The sequence below is a fragment of the Salvelinus fontinalis genome, chromosome 20 (assembly GCF_029448725.1).
Source record: "Salvelinus fontinalis isolate EN_2023a chromosome 20, ASM2944872v1, whole genome shotgun sequence".
NCBI classification, from domain to species: Eukaryota; Metazoa; Chordata; class Actinopteri; order Salmoniformes; family Salmonidae; genus Salvelinus; species Salvelinus fontinalis.
This window is the reverse complement of record NC_074684.1, coordinates 27,787,704-27,809,467: the sequence shown is the minus strand read 5'-3', so window position 1 is coordinate 27,809,467 and position 21,764 is coordinate 27,787,704. Positions and strand designations below refer to the sequence as shown.

The following is a 21,764-nucleotide window of genomic DNA, read 5'->3' as shown; positions in this document are numbered from 1 at the left end:
GATTATTGATCATTTGAAAGCCTTTATAGGCACCATTTAGCTACTGTACATACACTACATAGCAAACTAAATGCTAAAAAAGTACAGAATAGAAGATGGAAAGAGATTTACAGCTAATGTAACAGAGGTGGTTGGGAACCATGCTCATGTGATGGATAGACTTGTCTGGGATCTGAAGACTTGAGTTAAATCCCTAACACCCAGGTTCAAACCCCGGTTGTCACACCAACATACAGCTTACTAACAAGTCATAATCAAATAAGCACATACTGTAATGTTATTGTATTTGACATGTGTTTAGACATGTAAAATAGCCTATATTTAGACATTTTACATGTAGGCTATATTTTTTTAATTGCCCACACCCATCTGTACTGTACCTCATCGTGGCTGAGGAAGGTCTCACTCTGTAGAGGCGTCAGGTAGATGTCAAACAGACAGCCCAGGTCCTGAGGGACAGAGACAGAGAAGGAACTTCATTAGACTGTGACTTCACCACTAACCGACAATAACATCATCACTATCAGACTGTGACATCATCACTACTAGACTGAAACATCATCACTATCCGACTGTGACATCATCACTATCCCACTGTGACATCATCACTGTGTCATCATCACTGTCAGACTATAACATCATCACTATCAGACTATGACATCATCACTACTAGACTGAAACATCATCACTATCCGACTGTGACATCATCACTGTGACATCATCACTATCAGACAATGACATCATCACTATCAGACTGTGACATCCTCATTCTCCTCAGCCTGACACATGGACGTTAAAGAAACAGAGGGTAAATAAATATGCATTACACTAAATGCTACTAGAGATCATTAACAAACAGCCACTTAGAGACCATTCATTAACGGGCAGATCATTAATAAAGAGAGACCATCAATTATAAATCCCAGAGAGGATCTTCCAGCATTCTCTTAGATAGGGCAGCAGAATGTGAGGGACCCGCGTTCATAAAGTGTCTCAGAACAGGAGTGCTGATTTAGGATCAGATCCCCTCAGTAATGAATGAACAATCTAAAAGGCAAAAGTGATCCTAGATCATAACTCCTACTCTGAGACACTTGGTGAATAATGGGCCAGGTGTGTACCTTGACGTAGGACTTCTCTGTGTCCACCAATTCCTGTATGACCTTACAGAGCCTCTCAGAGATGGACATGTGTCTGGGGCAGGGGGGCTTCTGGGTCTGGGGACCAGGGGGCTCCATGGAGTAGGGGTTCCTCTGGCCCTCCACCACCACTGTCCCCGCTGCCCCACGGCCCTCTGGGAAGGTCTGGTTCAGCGAGCACACCGTTTCAACATTCTGAGGAAACAGAAGAGAGACGAGTTAGGAGATATTCTCCCATAGGTTTAAGCCAGGCTGCTGTATCATGGGCAAAACAGGATCAGAGAGATTTGGACACTGTGGGTAAACACTGCTATTAAGTTTTTCATAAGACATGAGACAGAGCAACTAACAGCATGATATCTGATACGTAACCGGGAGTCTAGTTACTGAACAAGCATGTCACATCATATACTTCCATCCATCCACATTGACACCACTTTCACTCAAAGATCTTCAGTAGATTTGCCAAAGAAAGGCAGCACAATCACCGGTGAACACACACACACCAGGCAACCCCCAGTCGCAGGAAGGATCCCGAGCCAGAGCTTTGGCCATTTGTCATCATAATTTCTCCTGTCAGGCTATAATAAAGTGCTGACAAACTGATAAATCCCTCTGGTTAGGACTGTTGTGCTGTGCTGCAATCCAGCTTTAAAATACCCTCTGAAATAGAAGCAAACGTGGACAAAGGTGAAAATAAGCATGAGCATGTATGGGCTTATTATTTCCTGTAACATGTGTTCTCTGTGTATCTCTCAGGAGCTTGTAGCCTATGTATCCTATAAGTTATACCTACAGTAAGACCTGAACAGTAAAAACTCTCCTTCCCAAGCAATAACACCAGAACAACACTAGCTACAGTACCAATACATAATCAGTGCAGTACAATACAGCAGGTCAATTAAAATTGAAGTTAGTCAATTCAGGAAATAAACTCAAATTACAATTCAGTAATCGCATCTGTTTTCAATGATTTCTCAATAAACTGAAAAGGAGAAGCTAATTATTTCAAACGTTTTTTTGAATTTGAAATGTTTTAATTAAAATCACTTCCTGGATTGAGTGACTTCAATTGGAATTGACTCCAACCCTGCAGTACAGTAACTACAATACAGAGAGGCACTACATTACAGTAGCTACAGTACAACCAGCAGCGCGATCCTGTCGGCTGCCTGCTCGCGGGCCACACAGGAGATTACCTCATCCAGCAGCACGGCCAGCATGTCCTTCAGGGACTGCCTGAGAGACGGCAGGGTGAAAGTCCCAGGGATGAAGTCCCTCACCCCCACCTCATCCTCCTGGGGCAGAAGCCAGCACATAGCCCCGCTGGTGGAGCTGGATAGAAACAACATGCTACCCGCCAGGCTGGGGTTCTGCCCTCCGCTTGTAGCCATTCATCCCTGGAGTTTGTCGAACCTGAGCCAGTACTCTCCTGGCCACTCATCTAATTTTAGCAGCTGCCCTGATCACCAACACAGGACACGCCATCAAACACACCACTCGCTGCTCTTAACCCTCACCTGACACACACACACACACTCCATCTCACCTGGCCGAGCTGCTCCCTCCCATCAGTGGGTTGTGGTTGTTGTGGCAGCTCCTGAAAGGGAGACTTTACAGAGCAGTCTGGAAGCTCCTGAAAGGGAGACTTTACAGAGCAGTCTGGAAGCTCCTGAAAGGGAGACTTTACAGAGCAGTCTGGAAGCTCCTGAAAGGGAGACTTTACAGAGCAGTCTGGAAGCTCCTGGGGCAGCGGCATATCTGAGAGATAAGCAGACAGGACAGTATGATTAAAGACGGGCCAGAAAGCTTGTGCACAAACACACACACACATACAGGTGCTGAGAGGGAATTCCTGGTTTAAAGCACTGGAGGCAGTTTTACAGCAGTCCATGGGATGGATGGTGGATGTCCTGTACTGGCGGGGAGGTTAAGTGCACCTGACTGGTGTCAACCACCATCGATTTGGCTTCACTACAAGCCCAGCAGGCAGGAGCAATTCATTTGGCCTCACACCTACTCTCGCAGGGGTCTTATACAGCTTACTTGGCCTCACACCAACAGGAATAAAAACGTTTTTATCATCTGTTTTAGACAGACTATCATTATACACTGAGTGTACAAAACATTATGAACACCTGCTCTTTCCATGACATAGACTGACCAGGTGAATCCAGGTAAAAGCTTTGATCCCTTATTGATGTCACTTGTTAAATCCACTTCAATCAGTGTAGATGAAGGGGAGGAGACAGGTTAAAGAAGGATTTTTAAGCCTTGAGACAACTGAAAAATGGATTGCGTACGTGTCAAGAACTGCAACGCTGCTAGGTTTTTCACGCTCAACAGTTTCCTGTAACTCAATATTAGGAAGGTGTTACCTAATTTTTGGCATACTCAGTGTAAATTCAGTATCTGTTTTTCAACAATATATATAAACTTTGTTTGTCAGTGATTTAATGATGGTCTATGCTCATGGCAGTAATCAGTGATCTAATCACATACTGTTGCATGATGTAATGAGGACAATAATGATCCTAGCTAGCTCCATCATGGAGTGACCGTGCTGCGCTGCCCAGACCAGTCAGACATGCCAGCTGTCTTCACATCCTCTTAATTGAATCAGCATGAGGCATTTGAATGTCTCCAGCCAGGCCTGAACACCCTGCGGAATTGGCTGGGCAGCATGGCATTCCCCTCAACAGACACACTGGCTTATCAAAGAAACTTTGGCCTGAGGCCCTCTAGTGCTGAAAAAATAAAACCTGCCGGTAGAAGACACTGAATGCCCTCCAGTAAACCAAATGTTGAGTTAGTTCAAATAGGTTAAGAAGTACCCCAATGTCAATAATAATATCTGTATGAAGATGAGGAATGTGAACTTTAGAATCTTTAGAACAAGAAGTCCCGTTTTAAAACGTTGTCAATAAAGCAATGAATTGAGAGCTTTAAAAGTGTGCAGGCCTTCTTGTTCTATACTAGTATTCTTTATTAGCCCAGCACTTATGTTTTTAAGGATGTGCATATGACCATAAACTTTTCTATAGGATGTGCTTTCTATACCTGTAGGCCAGGGGCCACAGTGGCTGGGTGGCGGTGGTGCTGGCTGCCAGGGGCCACAGTCTGGCCAGACAAAGGTATGGTCCTCAGTGGTCATGTCCTCTCGTCTGAGCAACAGATGGAGGGTCTGGTGGCTGAACAACAGGTGCATCAGACCCATGTCCAGGGAGGACACACTGGTCCCATTCAGAAACAGGATCTCATCGCCCGCTCTCAGACCTGAGGGAAAGAGACATTACTAATCAGGCTGTTAGTGTTTGTCACTAGGTAAGATACATCATCTGTACTCTGTGTTCTATTCCTGAAATAAAGTCTGTTTATTTATGTTAAATAATTAATTGAATTAAGCTGCCATCTTGAACCACCTCTACTATTGCAGTTTTACATTCCTAGGACAGTAGTGGTCCAGACAATTTTTTACTTCTTGGTCAGAGCGCCAGCACACCACAACTATGAATTGATGTACCTTCAGTGAAAGCCAGTCCCTCTGGAGTGACCTCACTCACATAGACATGGCCTTTCCTGGTTCCGTCTACATGGCCGGTCACAGCAAAGCCTACAGGTGGGATAGGTCAGAGATTAAAACAGAGTAACACATGATATTATACTGTAATAAGGCAACCGAAGTGTAAATAAGCAATTTTTTGCAAACACACACAGACACAGACACAAACAAACAAACACACACAGACACAAACACACACAGACACAAACAAACACACACACACACACACACACAATCCCCACTCCACACAATCCCTACTCACCAAAGTCCACTGCTGTGTCTGGGCGGGACAGCTGTATGGTGAAAACATTGAGCGGGAAGACCTCTAGCTCATCATACACCTTTCAGAAGAAGAACATAGAAGAGTGAAGAAGAACTCATCAACACATAATCAATGTACTTCCTAAAGGGGCCAGAAATGTTCTCTCTGAAACAAAATTATAATAATCCTGGAATGATGGTTTAAATCTTGAAATGTAGCAAGTATTGACTCCGAGATAACACAATAAGTGACTGAATAAATCAATGAATGCTTGTATCAGTGAATTGCTACTGTATAGCTCGGGCCTTACCAGGTCTCGTAGTGGGTCTGTGAGTGCTGGGGAGCTGGTCTCTGTGTCCTGACCCACCAGCCTTCTCACACGCAGGCAGTGCTGGCTCGGGTCCAGGTGCCTGTCCTAGTTCAAGACCCAAGTGGATGAGTCAATGTGCGACCCAAATGGCTCCCTAATCCCTATGTAGTGCCCTACTTTAGACCAGGAAACAATGAGGCTACGTCCAGAATGCCACCTTATTCCTTATGTTGTGCACTACTTTTGCACTACACCACTGCACTACTTTTGACCAAGACCCATAGAGGGCTGTGTTTAAAAGTAGTGCACTATATAGGGAATAGGGTGCCATTAGTGACGTCACCTCAGTGTGTCAGAAATGTTCAGTGTCTTCAGCTACGGTAGCTAGTTACACTCCCTCACAACCACTAACACTCTTCATGTTCCCTATCACCTAAAATGATGCTGTAGTGAATGAACTTTCTATGGAGAGAAAGCATGAATTATTGAGGAATCCAGAGCAATTCTCTTCTATCATTCCCGGTTTGCCTTTAACATCCATATCAGTCACTGGAGAATTCACTGCAAAATGCTGACTTCAGAGTTAGGAGAGTGTTGAAATGTATTAATAATGAGGCGATAGATGCAGTATGCTTACCTTACAGGCCAAAGATAGCACATCTGATACGAGGAAATCGGGTTTGATGTGCAGAGTAACTGTTTGGCTTTCGGGCATATTCACACAGACTGGAGTTTCCAAACTGCTGTACCAAGGGTTGCCTTTAGGTGGTGCTATCAACTGCATTTTGGCAAGAGCGTCAAATCTCTGTAATGGAGAGACAGAGGGAGGAGTTCATTTAGGTTTCCTTACTGATAATAGGTCTTTTATAAATAGGTGTTTTATATTAAACAAGTTCAAATAATTAAATCAGGTATATAACATCTCTCTTGGCATTGTGGTGAAAAGTTCTGAATTCTGTGACTTTTGCCACAAGATATTATTCTTATAATATTAATACACTATGACAAAAAATAAACTGGCATTAACAAAATCTATCAATCGTAGATGTTTAATTAGAAGCCCAACAGTGTGTTTTCATGCCAGTCTCAGCTGACCTATGTGTCTATCGAACTAAAGCCAAAAGACATTGAAAGCACACAACAACAGGTCTGTGGGGGGGGGGGGGGGGGGGGGGGTCCCATTCTCTGGCCGTACAGAGGGCTGTCACTCGGTGACAATGGAATTCTCCGTCGGCCTAACCTCCCCATCCCCCAGACCCTCGAAGGGCTCTCTGTCCTCCTCACACCTGCCTGTTTGCATGAAGCAGTGTCAACATATCAGGATGCTGCTGTGACAGCTGTGCTAACCCCGACCCCGTGTGAATAGAAAGCCCCCCCCCCCCACCCTCACTATCCCCTATTAGGCTGAGATTGATCAACAACAATACACCTCGACTAGATCCCAAATGGCACCCTATTCCCTATATCGTGCAATACCCATAGGGCTCTGGTCACTACGTGCCCTGGTCAAACGTAGTGCACTATATAGAATATAGGGTGCCATTTTGGATGCACATCTCTCTAACACCTGGTTCTAGAGCAAACATAGGGGCAGTATTAGGAGACTTTCTTCAACAGAGGAAAAAAGGTTGATGTATCAAATGTATCCATGACAACCTAAAGTTATTGAATAGAATATTGCAATGTGGTTTGCTAGTGAAAGATGAAGTGTTCACATATTTCCACTGGTTGCAGAAATGATGAGTTAACATGTTGGAAAATGTTTTCCGGACAAAGTGCTTACTTTACCTCAGAGCTGCTGTGGTTGAAGACATGGCCAGCATGCACTCCAACACTTTGTCCTTCAACAACCTGCAACATGGAAAACACACACATTCATAAGTGATCAAGGAGCAAAATGCACACAAAAAATAACTACCTGGTCTATATTTACATATAATTTAAAATTATCTCTCTAAAACCAAAGGCTTTGATACTATTCGGATCCAGATTGAGACCTAAATCAGCCTCGGGAGGATCTATGGGAAGAAATAATGGGTTTGGTGATGTTGAAATGACAGGTCTGGGAGTCAGGTAGATGGAACGGCCCTCATCAGGCTGGCGGGGATGGAGACTGTCTCCCCTACACCAAGATACCAGTCTGCCCTCAGCAGAGATACCTCTACCACCAGCAGCAGCAGGCAGGACCACTACAGAGACGAGATACCATACCTGTGTCAACAAATGCCAACAGTTTACTAGAACTAAACAACAATCTCAGTACAAAGGACTCAAAATGCTTGAATGATCTAGTCATTTTACATTTGTACCTTTTCTGACTGGCTGATTTGACTGGCTGATTTCACTCACTGACATTACAGCTCTCTGGAAGCGATTACCAGGCTCTTAAAGTGATCAACCCCCAATCCCCCTACAATAAAAACAAACTGCTGTGCTGGCAGAGAGAAGGGGGTAGAGTAGGGCTGTAGGACGTTTAGTGGGACGGCACGGCGGTTTACACAGACCATCTGTTTGTCGCCATTGGGCTGGCATGGTGCAGCTTACAACAATTAACCACATGTGGCTTCTAATGTCTGTTCCATCTCTGTTCCATTGAGTGGTCTAGCTGGCCTCTATAGTGAGACTAAGCTTTCTCTCTCAGCCTCATAACAAAGACCTTCACTGCTGGGATATCTTTCTGCCCCATGACTACGGAGGGAATCATGTACAGATTTGGGCACTACTGTACGCTTGACCTTTGTACAGAGATCAGAGGCCGTCATGTTATACACTGAGTGTACAATACATTATGCTCTTTCCATGACATAGACTGACCAGGTGAATGTAGGTGAACGCTATGATTCCTTATTGATGTCACTTCAATCAGTGTAGATGAAGGGGAGGAGACCGGTTAAAGAATGATCTTTAAGCCTTGAGACAATTGAGACACATAATGTGTATATGTGCCATTCAGAGGGTGAATGGGCAAGACAAAAGATTTAAGTGCCTTTGAACGGGTTATGGTAGTAGGGTGCCCAGCGCACCGGTTTGTGTCAAGAACTGCAACACTGCTGGGTTTTTCACGCTCAACAGATTCCTGTGTGTATCAAGAATGGTCCACCACCCAAAGGACATCCAGACAACTTGGCACAACTGTGGGAAGCATTGGAGTCAACATGGGTCAGCATCCCTGTAGTCACTTTCAACACCTTGTAGAGTCCATGCCCTGGCGAATTGAGGCTGTTCTGAGGGCAAATGGGGGTGCAACTCAATATTAGGAAGGTGTCCTTAATGTTTGGTATACTCAGTGTATGTGTGTGTGTATTATATTACATAGTGACCATCTATTACCGTGATAGTTCTGATTACCCAGGCACCCCTGGGCATTACCAACATATGCTGCCTGGATCAGCAGCATATGGACATGTGAGTAAACAGACTCCAGGTGTGACTGTGAGATGTATCTTTCAGAATGTCAACACAGAGCATGTGCCAGGGGGGTGAAGTGGGCTTACTATGTATATCCTATCATCATATTATACAAGTCAATCTGTCTAATGTAATGTCACACTGACTGGACAGAACTAAACAATAATGGTGGGCAGATCCTATCAAAGTATAACAGATCCTATCAACATCCCAAAATAGACCACTCTCTGAAGGCTAGCTGTTTATCAGACAGAGACAGAGGGAGATGCAGGCACTAAAGCTAGGATATGGGCTGGGGGCTGGGACAAGGACAGTGGTTGGGGCTGGAGCTGGGGAATAGTGTTGGGGCTGATGCTGGGATAGAGGCTGGGGAATAGGGGATTGGACAGGGACTAAGACAGTGGCAGTGGCTGGGACAGCTGGGGGCTGGGATAGGGGCTGGGGGCTGGGATAGGGGCTGGGGGCTGGGATAGGGGCTGGGGCTTGGACAGTGGTGTTTCAGCAGAATTTCAGCAGGTTGCTAACTACTGCCTCTGACCGGGGGAAACAAAACAAGTCCCTCAATCATTGCCTCAGTTTGGAATGTTCCCAAACGACGTACAGGAAAGATAGCTTTACGATGAGCAACCCCCTGCCTCTCTCCCGCAGGAAAATGTTACAAGTTCAACCCTGTCCGTCTGGCTAATTTATGGGTTGGCGAGGAGTCAGTCAGTGCTTGAAACACATTCCACTTCTTCTCTGCTGGATTTATCAAACATGCTCTCTGTTCAAAAAGAGACAGCCTCCAGAAACGTGCTGTCGGGTCCGGAGCCAAGATCTCTTGTAAAAGATTGTTTATACAGGTGATAAAAAGGAGAACGGGAAAAAGGCAAACATGGGCGCGCCACAGCAAATGGGGTAACAGGGGGTAACCCGCACAGATCTTTCCCAGCTGACAGGTTCAGTTAACCTAATAAAGGCTTTGGGGAGGGTAATCCTCAAAGAACATTATCTGCCTCCTCAATTAGTTATTCTTTACTTTGACCACTCACATGGGAGTGGGAGGTTATAGGGAGGTTGTAGGAAGGTTGTAGTGAAGTTGTAAATAGGTTGTAGGGCGGTTGTAGGGAGGTTGTAGGCAGATTGTAGGGAGGTTGTAGGGAGGTTGTAAGAAGATTGTAGGGAGGTTGTACGGAGGTTGTAGTGAAATTGTAAATAGGTTGTAGGGCGGTTGTAGGGAGGTTGTAGGCAGATTGTAGGGAGGTTGTAGAGAGGTTGTAAGAAGGTTGTAGTGAAGTTGTAAATAGGTTGTAGGGCGGTTGTAGGCAGATTGTAGGGAGGTTGTAAGAAGGTTGTAGGGAGGTTGTAGGAAGGTTGTATAATACCTGGGACACGGACTGCCTCTTCTCTTTGCTGCGTTTGGTCAGGCTGTCCAGACCCTTGAGGGAAGAGAAGATACCCCTCTTGTTCCGTGTCCCCCGGGAAAGAGATTGGCAACGCCTCCGCAGGGTCGCCTCGTCACGGGTGCAGATCTGAGAACAGACATTAAAAGACATCACTTCTGTGGTTAGAGATAACATTCTTAATCGCTTTCTTAAACGGGGATAAATAACGAGTTTTCAATTGAACTGGTCCAGAGAACGTGTGAAATGTCAATGTCCCAAGTGGAGGGTTGATAGCAGTAGATAGTTGTAAAGCAGTAGATCACCAGGGCATGAAAGGAGGAGACAGAGAAGATCCCCAGGCGTCCCAGGGTGTTCTTGGAGGGCCGTCCGGCCACGGCGAGGAGACTCTTGGGGTTGGGGAGCTCACTGCCCTGCAGGCTGGCCAGGTAACAGCGCATCCGGAACAGGTCGATGTTGAACTTCTCCAGGTTCTGCTCCCATTGCTGGATCTGGGGAGAAACAGACAGACAGACAGGGTCACATCACAGTACACAGGGTTAGAGTCACTCTCAAGGTGACAGGATGACTTCTCCACCCTCTTACTGACAATGAGAGAACAGGCAAGGCAGAAACACATGCTTACAGTCAAACCCAGAACCATATACAGTAAATAGAGAGAGTTTGGCCAACTTTGACACAGTTCGCCATGTTAGCAACCTTATTTCCAAAATTGTTGGTGATGTGACACAAAGCAAAACAGCAGCGAATTTTAAAAACCTTTTTATTAATGAGATGTGGCTCTGGTCCCACCATAGTACACAGAGGGTGACGAGGTGACTGAATGGCATCAGGGGATCAAAAGGGGCGTGTCTAACTGCAGAACAAGTCACATGGCTCATTGGAGCTATGCCGCATAATCACATTAAATCTCCCATATCCAACACACCCAGGGGAGAGGAACGATGGAATCTCTCTTGCTCATTCCCCCATTTCCTCTCTCTCCCCCTCTCTCCTCTCTCTCCCTCTCCTTCACAGAGGGTAAATGTGTAATAACAGTGTCATTGTTTGAAGAGCAGTAAGATTAGAGTTGTCATCTAGAGATGAGGTCTAAGAGGTTCACTTCAAATGGCAGAGAGAATTGGTATCACTTTCAGAGAGATTGACCATCGGACATGATAGTGGCCAGTGGTCCTGGAGATGAGTTGAGGCCAGCTGCAGTAGGACTCAGAGGAGCTGGGGGTTTGATCCCCAAACTGGGCATGATGACCCACCCCCGGGCCTTTCGGTGTCCCAAATGGCACCCTATTCCCTAAATAGTGCACTACTTTTGACCAGAACCCTATGGGCCCTAGGCAAAAGTTATGTACTACATAGGGAATAAGCTGGCATTTGGGGGACACACCATTTGTTTGTTATGCCAGCAGCATACCACCCTGCATACCACTACTGGCTTGCTTCTGAAGCTAAGCAGGGTTGGTCCTGGTCAGTCCCTGGATGGGAGACCAGATGCTGCTGGAAGTGGTGTTGGAGGGCCAGTAGGAGGCACTCTTTCCTCTGGTCTAAACAATATCCCAATGCCCCAGGGCAGTGATTGGGGACACTGTCCTGTGTAGGGTGCCGTCTTTCGGATGGGACGTTAAACGGGTGTCCTGACTCTCTGAGGTCATTAAAGATCCCATGGCACTTATCGTAAGAGTAGGGGTGTTAACCCCGGTGTCCTGGCTAAATTCCCAATCTGGCCCTCAAACCATCATGGTCACCTAATAATCCCCAGTTTACAATTGGCTCATTCATCCCCCTCCTCTCCCCTGTAACTATTCCCCAGGTCGTTGCTGCAAATGAGAACGTGTTCTCAGTCAACTTACCTGGTAAAATAACGGTAAAATAAAAATAAAAAAATAAAAATTTGTTGACTGGGATCCTGTCAACACATCAGCATTTGGTGTGTCACGCAATAAAACGTCCTCCTCATCTTCATTGGTGTGTTACGCAATAAAATATCCTCCTCATCTTCTTTGGTGTTACGCAATAAAACGTCCTCCTCATATTCATTGGTGTGTTACGCAATAAAACGTCCTCCTCATCTGCATTGGTGTGTTACACAATAAAACATTCTCCTCATCTTCCTTGGTGTGTTACGAAATAAAACGTCCTCCTCATCTGCATTGGTGTGTTATGCAATAAAACGTCGTCCTCATCTGCATTTGGTGTGTTACGCAATAAAACGTCCTCCTCATCTTCATTGGTGTGTTACGCAATAAAACGTCCTCCTCATCTTCATTGGTGTGCTACGGAATAAATTGTCCTCCTCATCTGCATTTGGTGTGTGTTACGCAAAATGTCCCCCTCATCTGGATTTCCCATTACAACAGACTTCTATGTGGAGTGGACCGAATGTGTTGTACTAGTCCGTTAGACTGAGAACATCTGGAATACAAATGACTTTCCTTATGTCATCTTGCTTGGGTCTGAAAGCATAAAACCCCAGTTTCAACAAACTCTGCTGCCAACACATCTGGGCTCATGTCAGTATGTTCCACAACCACAAGGAACGGTGTAATAACGTGATGATTTCAGCCATTACATGAACGTTCTAACTCGCAGGCTATGTGGACAGGACGATGTCATGCAGGTGTATATGTGTGGCTCTACAGAGGGAGAATGGTCTGGTTTCCATGGAGCTCAGACACTGATGACTTAATAGGCCAATTTAACTAACTGCTTGTTTGAATGGCTAGGGCTAACAGTGGCCTCTGATCTTGACACACACACACACACACACACACACACACACACACACACACACACACACACACACACACACACACACATCCCAGTGCCTCACCTGGCTCTTGATGGCCTTCCTGTTCCTTTGGTCACTGATGACAGACAGCTGCAACTCAGCCATCTTCTTCATCTTGCTGTCCATGTCTATCTTCTGCAGCAGGGCGCCGGTCTGGCTCCTCAGTAACCGCACCGTGTCCTCCTTCCCCTGTCTCTTAGCCAGCAGAGAGGCACTGGCAGAGTGGATGGCTGTCACCCAGTTCTCCAGGTCTGTCTGATTAGCAGCCTGCGGGGAGGAATGAGGCCAGGTGACACAGTGCCAGGCTAAGGGAAGGGCAGGGGAACATAGGGCCAGGTGACACAGTGCCATGGGGCAGGGGAACATGGAGCCAGGTGACACAGTGCCAGGCTAAGGGAAGGATAGGGGAACATGGAGCAAGGTGACACAGTGCCAGGCTAAGGGAAGGGTAGGGGAACATGGGACCAGGTGACACAGTGCCAGGCTAAGGGAAGGGTAGGGGAACATGGGACCAGGTGACACAGTGCCAGGCTAAGGGAAGGGCAGGGGAACATAGGGCCAGGTGACACAGTGCCATGGGGCAGGGGAACATGGAGCCAGGTGACACAGTGCCAGGCTAAGGGAAGGTAGGGGAACATGGAGCCAGGTGACACAGTGCCAGGCTAAGGGAAGGGTAGGGGAACATGGAGCCAGGTGACACAGTGCCAGGCTAAGGGAAGGTAGGGGAACATGGAGCCAGGTGACACAGTGCCAGGCTAAGGGAAGGGTAGGGGAACATGGAGCCAGGTGACACAGTGCCAGGCTAAGGGAAGGGTAGGGGAACATGGAGCCAGGTGACACAGTGCCAGGCTAAGGGAAGGGTAGGGGAACATGGGACCAGGTGACACAGTGCCAGGCTAAGGGAAGGTAGGGGAACATGGAGCCAGGTGACACAGTGCCAGGCTAAGGGAAGGGTAGGGGAACATGGAGCCAGGTGACACAGTGCCAGGCTAAGGGAAGGGTAGGGGAACATGGAGCCAGGTGACACAGTGCCAGGCTAAGGGAAGATAGGGGAACATGGAGCCAGGTGACACAGTGCCAGGCTAAGGGAAGGGCAGGGGAACATGGAGCCAGGTGACACAGTGCCAGGCTAAGGGAAGGGTAGGGGAACATGGAGCCAGGTGACACAGTGCCAGGCTAAGGGACGGGTAGGGGAACATGGAGCCAGGTGACACAGTGCCAGGCTAAGGGAAGGGTAGGGGAACATGGAGCCAGGTGACACAGTGCCAGGCTAAGGGAAGGGTAGGGGAACATGGAGCCAGGTGACACAGTGCCAGGCTAAGGGAAGGGTAGGGGAACATGGAGCCAGGTGACACAGTGCCAGGCTAAGGGAAGGGCACGGGAACATGGAGCCAGGTGACACAGTGCCAGGCTAAGGGAAGGGCAGGGGAACATGGAGCCAGGTGACACAGTGCCAGGCTAAGGGAAGGGCAGGGGAACATGGAGCCAGGTGACACAGTGCCAGGCTAAGGGAAGGGCAGGGGAACATGGTTGTCATTGCTCTGCTTTCTCTCTCTATTCCCAGATGGGGATCCTTAAGTGCCAAACAAAAGCCCCTTGACACATTCATCACTTTCACTATAAGGCTTCACTCCCTCAGTGCCTCAGGCCAAGGTTTCCCCGTTGCCATGGTGATGTTGGGTAGATACAGCCCTGCGGTGTGATTTGTGTGTCTGGTAAACACTTGGTAACTGAATCAAATGAATGTTACTCTCTGAGAAAAAGAAGGTGCTTTCAACGCTCGTAAAACTGAGTGTAATGCACATTCAAGAGAAAAGACCTTCCCTCTCGAATGTGGAAAAATGAGGCAAACAACCCTATTTCCAAACAGACACACTGGATGCATCCAAAATGGCACCCTATTCCTAACATAGTGCACTACTTTTGACCAGGGCCCACGGGGCACTATATAGGGAATTAGTGTGGCATTTAGCCACACTAATTGTACTAATTGACGCTATCTGTAAATAGCACACCCAACTACCACATTATTACTTACCCTCTTGCTCTTTTGCACACCAGTATCTCTACTTGCACATCATCATCTGCACATCTATCACTCCAGTATTAATGCTAAATTGTAATTATTTTTGCCTCTATGGCCTATTTATTGCCTTTACCTCCCTACTCTTCTACATTTGCACACACTGTACATAGGATCTTTCTATTTGTGACAATACAGAGGCGGATGCAAGATGCAAGCAACGATGGTTTAATGAATACAGTTTACAGCAGCAACAGGACAGACAGACTGTACTCAGACGGAATCCGACCCAGGAACTAAGGCGCATCTTCCTTGATAGCGTGCAGAGAAATCCAGGGGAGTGTGTCCGGATGGGTAGGAAGGAGCACAGAAGATAATCCACACAAGGGGCGGCGAGAGAATGAGCACGAACACACGACACAACCTCAGGGAAGAAACAACGATCTGACAACAAGAAACACTGGTTACAGAACATATAAAGGGAAGATAAGTGATTCCAGCTGGCGCAGACAATCAGGCCGAGATTGGGAACCACGCCCACACAAACACGGGAGAGAGAGAGAGAGAGAGAGAGAGAGAAAAAGAGAAAGAGAGAGAGGGAGGCAGTGGATTCATGAACCGTGACACTATTTTTCTTTTGTGTTATTGACTGTACGTTTGTTTATGTGTAACTCTGTGTTGTTGTATGTGTCGAATTGCTATGCTTTATCTTGGCCAGGTCGCAGTTGTAAATGAGAACTTGTTCTCAACTGGCCTACCTGGTTAAATAAAGGCGAAATAAAAATTTCAAACCTTTAAAAATCATACACGACTAGTCTACTCAGATCAGCCAGTAGGGAGGTTTTTCCCAACACTGCCATTTCACCCTCTTATAGAACATACACTGTAACAATGGAGCTGTAAAGCTGACACTACACCCAGACAGGACATAATCAACACCAACGTAGTCATTACCAAGCAAAAACAACGGCACAGAAAATCCTAAAAAGCAGATGTCCAGCCACAAGTCCATACTTGTGCTTGTCCCATAGCAGGAGCTGTTACAAACCCTCTCAACAGACTGCAGTCTGAGTAGAAAGCACAACCCTGTCACCAGGGCCTGTGAGACAGGAGCAGGAAATACAGCAGAAAACCATTAAACCCCCAAAATGTTTCTTCCCAGCCATTCACACTGTGAGAAAAAGAGAACATCCTACAAATAAACAAGAGACAAGCTCAGAGTGTTATAATGTCCAATTTGTAAAGACTGCATCAACATGATGACGTACTGCAGATTCAAACATGACAGGTGCCTCCATTGATGGCACAACAGTCTGTGTGGAACTAACCTCGTCCCCAGGCTATTGTGCAGAGTTCACAGTGCATACGATAGTGCAGGGGTACTCCACTACTATTTGAGAAGGTCCGGTCACACATTTCCTAGGTGGCAAAGGTCCAGATGGATAATGTAATTTAATGGCGTGGTAACAAACCCCCACCTCACAATCCATGCGACCCCAAACTGTTCACACCCGTCTTGTTGGCGGAGAGAAAATGTTGCAGTTTTAAAGCTAATTTCCAGCAATTCTACACATTTTGCCATGGGGCAGAGATTATTTTCTTCTGTTTTAAAGCTAATTTACTGCAATTCTATGCATTCTTCCCTGTCTTATGTGTGTTTAAATGATACCAGGGGTCGAAGCCTGACCCAGCAAAAAAATGTTAAAAAATATTATAATATATATATTTTTTTAAATCACCCTGGGTCCAGATCTGGTCTGCGGTCTGCCAGTTGGGTATGGAGGCTATAGCGCGTATAGCTACTGTACATCCGAGCTTCGGGTAGAACGTACCTGCAACAGATAGACATCTCCGTAGCCGTTGCTCAGGCAGAAGACGTTCTCCTTCTTGGGGTGTTCAGGGATCGCCTGGACAATGCTGTCCTCAGCAAGCAGGGCGTAGCGCGGGGACAGCTCCTGCTCGGGACAGCTGCTTTTCCCATAGGTCTCATAGAACAGAAGGGTACACCCTGTATGCACCAGAGAGGAGAGGAGGCTTCAGCTAACACACAGCTTTAAGGGGGAATACCTACAGAACATATATCTAACAACGTGCATGCAACCTATATTTAACCAGGTTGTCCAATGGTGGTCAGAAGACTTCTTTCCCAAGGGGGACCTAGTCAGCATCCCAAATGGCACCCTATTCCTTTTATAGTGCACTAGGGCTCTGGTCAAAAGAAGTGCACTATATAGGGAATAGGGTGCCATTTGGGATGTAGCCCTATTGTCTGTATGTTTTACAGATTATTTCCAGCGTGTGTAGGTGGAAGGCGGAGGGAGCCCTACCTTTGAGTGTGACCCAGTATTGCCTCCACTTCCTGCGGGCCACGAGCTCCAGCTTCCTGTCCTTATGCAGGGTGAGGAGGGGTTTGATGGAGAGCCAGCCGGCCCTGCGTACCACCCCCTGCTCCTTCTCAAACAGCAGGTCCAGCTGCTCCAGAGAGCCCAGGGAGCCACTGCCACTACTCTCCCCCTGTTCCCCCCCTCCTATTCCCCTTGCTCCTCCCATGTCCTCCCCCTCTCCATCCTCCGAGGGCTCGGTCCGCTCCGTCCCGCTGTAGCCTCCTGTCTCCAGCTCCTGCATGAAATTCTCATAGATGTTCTGCCGCAAGGCGTCACTGTGGCTCTGTTGGCTCCTGGAGGCCCCAGAGCGGACTGACAGGGTCTGGGTGTGGAGGGAGTTCCATACTGGACCAGTTACCTGGGAGCTGGAGTCACCTAACCCAGGATCCACTCCAATGAGAAAGCCTTCACTGGCCTCACTACCATAAGGCTCCTAGGGAGAGAGAACGAGAGTAAGAGAGCGAGAGAGAGAGTAAGAGAGAGAGATCAGGATGGTTTTGAGGAGGAAAACAAGTCTGAATAGCTAACTAACTTGACCTTTGTGTGTAAAGTTAAACGATAATCTTACAATATCACAAGATCAGGGACACAGAAGAGGCACATTTTCATCAATTTCTCGACTACCATTTCCTGAACAGTAGGCAATTGTTGTCTATTTCTATTAGAAAACAATATGAAATGTATCGTGAGATACTCTAACATCAACAATCAGTCCCCTATAATAACAGCCTGGAATTTCCCTGGTACGGGTAACAGAACACATGGATATTATCCAAACATTCTTGTGACTTGCCCTGCCTAAACACGTTAAAGGTTTCTTGTGACCAACAAATTAACAAAACCAGGACCTAGTCTTAGATTGCGACCCAAAAGGAATCAGGCCCACAGATGAAAGGGTAAATTAGTTATAGTGTAGGTATCTTTGGGTGTGAATGAGTACTCTCAAGTCTTGACCCACTGACATAAAGCTCTTACATGCTGTATCGATTAATTCATTCCCATTCCCACTGGAACAAGACAAAGCCCTTCCTAACATCGCTGGTTCAGTAGAACGGCGACCGTAATCTCTCATTAATAGCGAACAATAAACACTTTCTCCTTTCAGAGAAAGGAAGAGGGCTCCTCTTACATAGCCAGTATTACCTGATTACATCCTCTTGTCCACTGTCGACAAATAAAGGCTGTTCACGGCAGTATTTTAGCTCAAGTAATGCTGGAAATGCTCGGTCATGTGTGACTCTGGCCTAATTTAACGTTCTCCGGCGACAAAAGAAGAAGGGAAGATTTCCTTTCTGACCTATGAAATCTTTCCCCTCAAATTCAACACAAAGCCTTAAGGAGACGTACATAACATCTGTCATAATGATATAAGGTTCTGAAACGTTTGTTAGAATACTTTCTTTTGTGGGGGTTTTCCTTTCATTGTAGTGTTTCAGAGAGTTTCTCTCACTAGCTTGATTTTGTTTAAAGAACAATCTACACAAGTATCTCCAAGGCTCCAGTCTGTCAACTGTGAGCCTGATAGTATTTAACAGCCATAGGATGAGGTTTGACAGAGAGACATTCCTGTGACACTGCAGTGTCCTGCTTCATCTGATTGAATCTAAGAGCCAACGGCCATCAGCCAATCACGTTGACCAAAACAACCTGAACAATGAGATGACCAGCCCACATAGTCAGCCAGCAGTCTCATGTCATAGATAACTGGCAACAGGTCATCTGATAAAGAGTCTACAGTACATGTCCAGTCTTACCCCCTTTACTATGTACCCTCCCCTCCTCCTTCCATCTCCCCTTTCTTCCCCTCCTTCCTAACCTGTAGTCTTCTCTTCTTCCTGCTTAGACTTCCTGTCCAGTCGCTGAGGCGCCGGATGCGGCTCTTCAGGTTGTCCTTCCTGCTGTTGCTGACGGCGATGGGGGTAGGCTCGGCGGCGACCCTCCTGCAGGGCAGCGTGGGACTGTGAGCGGAGGAGTAGCACTGGTCGCCCGACTCTGAGCTCTCCTCCTGGTCGACCACGTCCAGGGTCAGCACCGAGGCCAGCGACGTCCGGCGCTGGGGGATGTCCTGGAAGTGAGGGGTGGGGTACGTAGCCGCCATGCTGAGGTCAGATAGGGACACGGGAGGAGAGATGAGGCTAAACTGACTCTGCTCCGGGTAGAGGATCATAGAATCTCCGATGCCACTGTCCTCAGTGCGGCCCAAAGAGCAAGAGTTATACCCGTTGCTGTTAAACCCTCGGCTTGTATATTGACCATTACTATCCATGGTCTGGAAGAGGAGGTTGGGGTTGAACCCCGGGGACATGTCCTCAGTACGGGCGGATGAGAAGGTGTTGAAGCCACAGCCCGTCTCCTCAGTGCGCGTGGAGGAGTAGGTGGTGTAGCCACTACTGTTGTCCCTCGTTGCAGTCTGACTACATGTGAACACATTATCATTGAGCTCTGTGGTGTTCCCCCAAGGAGAGTCGTACCAGGAGCCCTCGGAGCTGAGCGAGCTACCCTTACTGGTCCTAGTCAGAGAGGGCTCTGGGGCTGCTACTGCATTGTGGCTGTGGCCTGACAGACCCTGGGGCTCCAGAGACATCCTCCTGGCATTGGTGAACTCCACACGCATGCTGCCGTCCTTACTGAGGAGCACCTTGGGGCTGCTGCGGCTCTCTATTGGCTCACACAGAGAAGTCATCTCAGAGGTGCGCTGCCCGTTAGCCCCGAGACCGTTCACATTCTCCCTGCTACTCTCCAGGAAACCATAGCCGTTATGACCACTGCTTTTCCTGGTCACTTGGGAGCTGTCCCCTCTGCCACAACGCTGCGGAGAGCTGGACTTCAGCTTGGCTCCTGGGAGCCCTCTCAGTCCCCTGCCCTCCTTGGTGATGTGGTGCTCGTAGTGTTGCGACAAGCCATAAGGCTGGTTGTGAGTGATCTTTTGCTGGGGCAGGCAGACCCTCCCTCCCTTGCTTCTGGTTTTGTACCCCTGGCCGCCCCCCTCGCTGCCCCTCCACCAGCTATGGGGGGACAGGACTTCCTCCTTAATGGAGTGGAACTTTAGAGAGCAGGGTCTGGGTTTCCCAGGGACTTTGAAGTTGCTGTACTGGCTGTCAGTGTTTCCCATTCTGATCTGTAGTAGGGCAGAAGACAAAACATCAGCATGAGAGATAATCAAGAGAGAATGCCAATAATCACACTTCCATCCACAGTAAAGTCATATCGTATAAAATAAAAAGTCAGGACAGCTGTGATGGAAACAGGAATTTGTTCGTTCGACTTGGCTGGGTCATTTTGTGTCGCTAAAATTAATTATGCGGGAAATGGTGGTGGAAATGCCTTTTTGCGCAAATATTAATATAATAACCATCATATTAAAGTCAAGAGATGATATGGTGTGTGGTCCTCCCACTACGACTCGGGAAAGCATGTAGTTTATTAGTCTACAGATGAAATAAGTTATGATGAACTTCACAGGGTGGTGAAAGTGCAAGTTGATGAGCTTGATTCTCCTTTCCCATAAATATTGAGGGTCTTATTCTGGTGACCTGATGATCGATGCTTGACTGCCATCTGACAAATAGTTAAATGGTTAAAAAAGGTTAAATTAAATCAAATGAAATCACATAAAGGTAAATACAATTAAATGAAATCACATACATTTTAATAAAACTAAATTAAATCACAAAGTTAAATTAAAACAAAAGCACATAAAAACAACAAACTACAGTATACACACACCAGCTGTAAAGTTATCTTACCACTTGGTGTCTATCCTCAGGACAAACTCAGACACTACTCTGCATAGTCCGTCTCAGCAGCGCTAGCTGGGCTCTGTCCTGTTGTGTGAGCTCTTCAGAACTCAGCACCTCTCTCACATACACACTCACACACACAGCTGCTCACTCGCTTGCTCTCTCTATCTCTCTCTCTGTCTCCAGGTCATCTGTAGGGAAACAGAGGAGGGAGGGACTTCAGTCAGTTCCACACACACAGTCTGCCTTGTATGTGAGCCCACTGTGGTTAGGAGGACCCCCGTTGCAACCCCCACTCTAAATCTAAACACCCCTTGTTCCTTGGCTTGGCCAACCCCCTACTCCACTCAGCCTCCTTCCATGACGTACTGCTACTGAGCTGCTGAAGAGACTTTTTAAAAGCGGACTTCATTCTGTCGCCTGTTTATTTTGGTTCTCAGGAATTCCGAGCAATTTTCTTTCCTTTTTAAAAACAGAAATCCTCGACTCTAAGACCGTTCAGTTTAAGTTATCAGACAAGGCTATTTCAAGCATCACCATGAGCAACGTCTCTGAGTTCTTCATAAAGTCCGATTTAAACTTTTAAAAAAGAACACAAGTTAGAAATCTCCCAACAGCTCAAGATCAAGCTAATAAGGATGAAAGAGAACATATCTATAAGGTAAAACAATTACAGACATTTTGAAATACAATGACATCAACCCCAGTGTTTCCTGAAACAGATAAACCCTCAGAGACTTTTGACGTATTGTCCAGAGTTCTCATTTCC

The 21,764-nt window shown here is 46.9% G+C and overlaps 1 protein-coding gene across 1 annotated transcript in view; it reads right to left on the bottom strand.

Annotated features, from left to right (window-relative positions):
• Nucleotides 1–21,764, bottom strand: part of LOC129817625 (rho guanine nucleotide exchange factor TIAM2-like) — a 66,241-nt gene that overhangs the window by 8,507 nt on the left and 35,970 nt on the right. The window contains exons 2-17 of the mRNA XM_055873055.1: nucleotides 21,002–21,186; nucleotides 19,072–20,373; nucleotides 17,199–17,688; nucleotides 16,704–16,879; nucleotides 12,891–13,115; nucleotides 10,369–10,554; nucleotides 10,046–10,192; nucleotides 7,062–7,124; nucleotides 5,911–6,078; nucleotides 5,274–5,378; nucleotides 4,964–5,042; nucleotides 4,663–4,752; nucleotides 4,200–4,415; nucleotides 2,689–2,900; nucleotides 1,122–1,334; nucleotides 381–449 (exon numbers count right to left, since the gene is read on the bottom strand). Of these exons, the coding sequence (XP_055729030.1) occupies nucleotides 381–449; nucleotides 1,122–1,334; nucleotides 2,689–2,900; nucleotides 4,200–4,415; nucleotides 4,663–4,752; nucleotides 4,964–5,042; nucleotides 5,274–5,378; nucleotides 5,911–6,078; nucleotides 7,062–7,124; nucleotides 10,046–10,192; nucleotides 10,369–10,554; nucleotides 12,891–13,115; nucleotides 16,704–16,879; nucleotides 17,199–17,688; nucleotides 19,072–20,367 (3,735 nt within the window). The 5' untranslated portion in view covers nucleotides 20,368–20,373; nucleotides 21,002–21,186. The remainder of the gene's footprint in view (nucleotides 1–380; nucleotides 450–1,121; nucleotides 1,335–2,688; nucleotides 2,901–4,199; nucleotides 4,416–4,662; nucleotides 4,753–4,963; nucleotides 5,043–5,273; nucleotides 5,379–5,910; nucleotides 6,079–7,061; nucleotides 7,125–10,045; nucleotides 10,193–10,368; nucleotides 10,555–12,890; nucleotides 13,116–16,703; nucleotides 16,880–17,198; nucleotides 17,689–19,071; nucleotides 20,374–21,001; nucleotides 21,187–21,764) is intronic.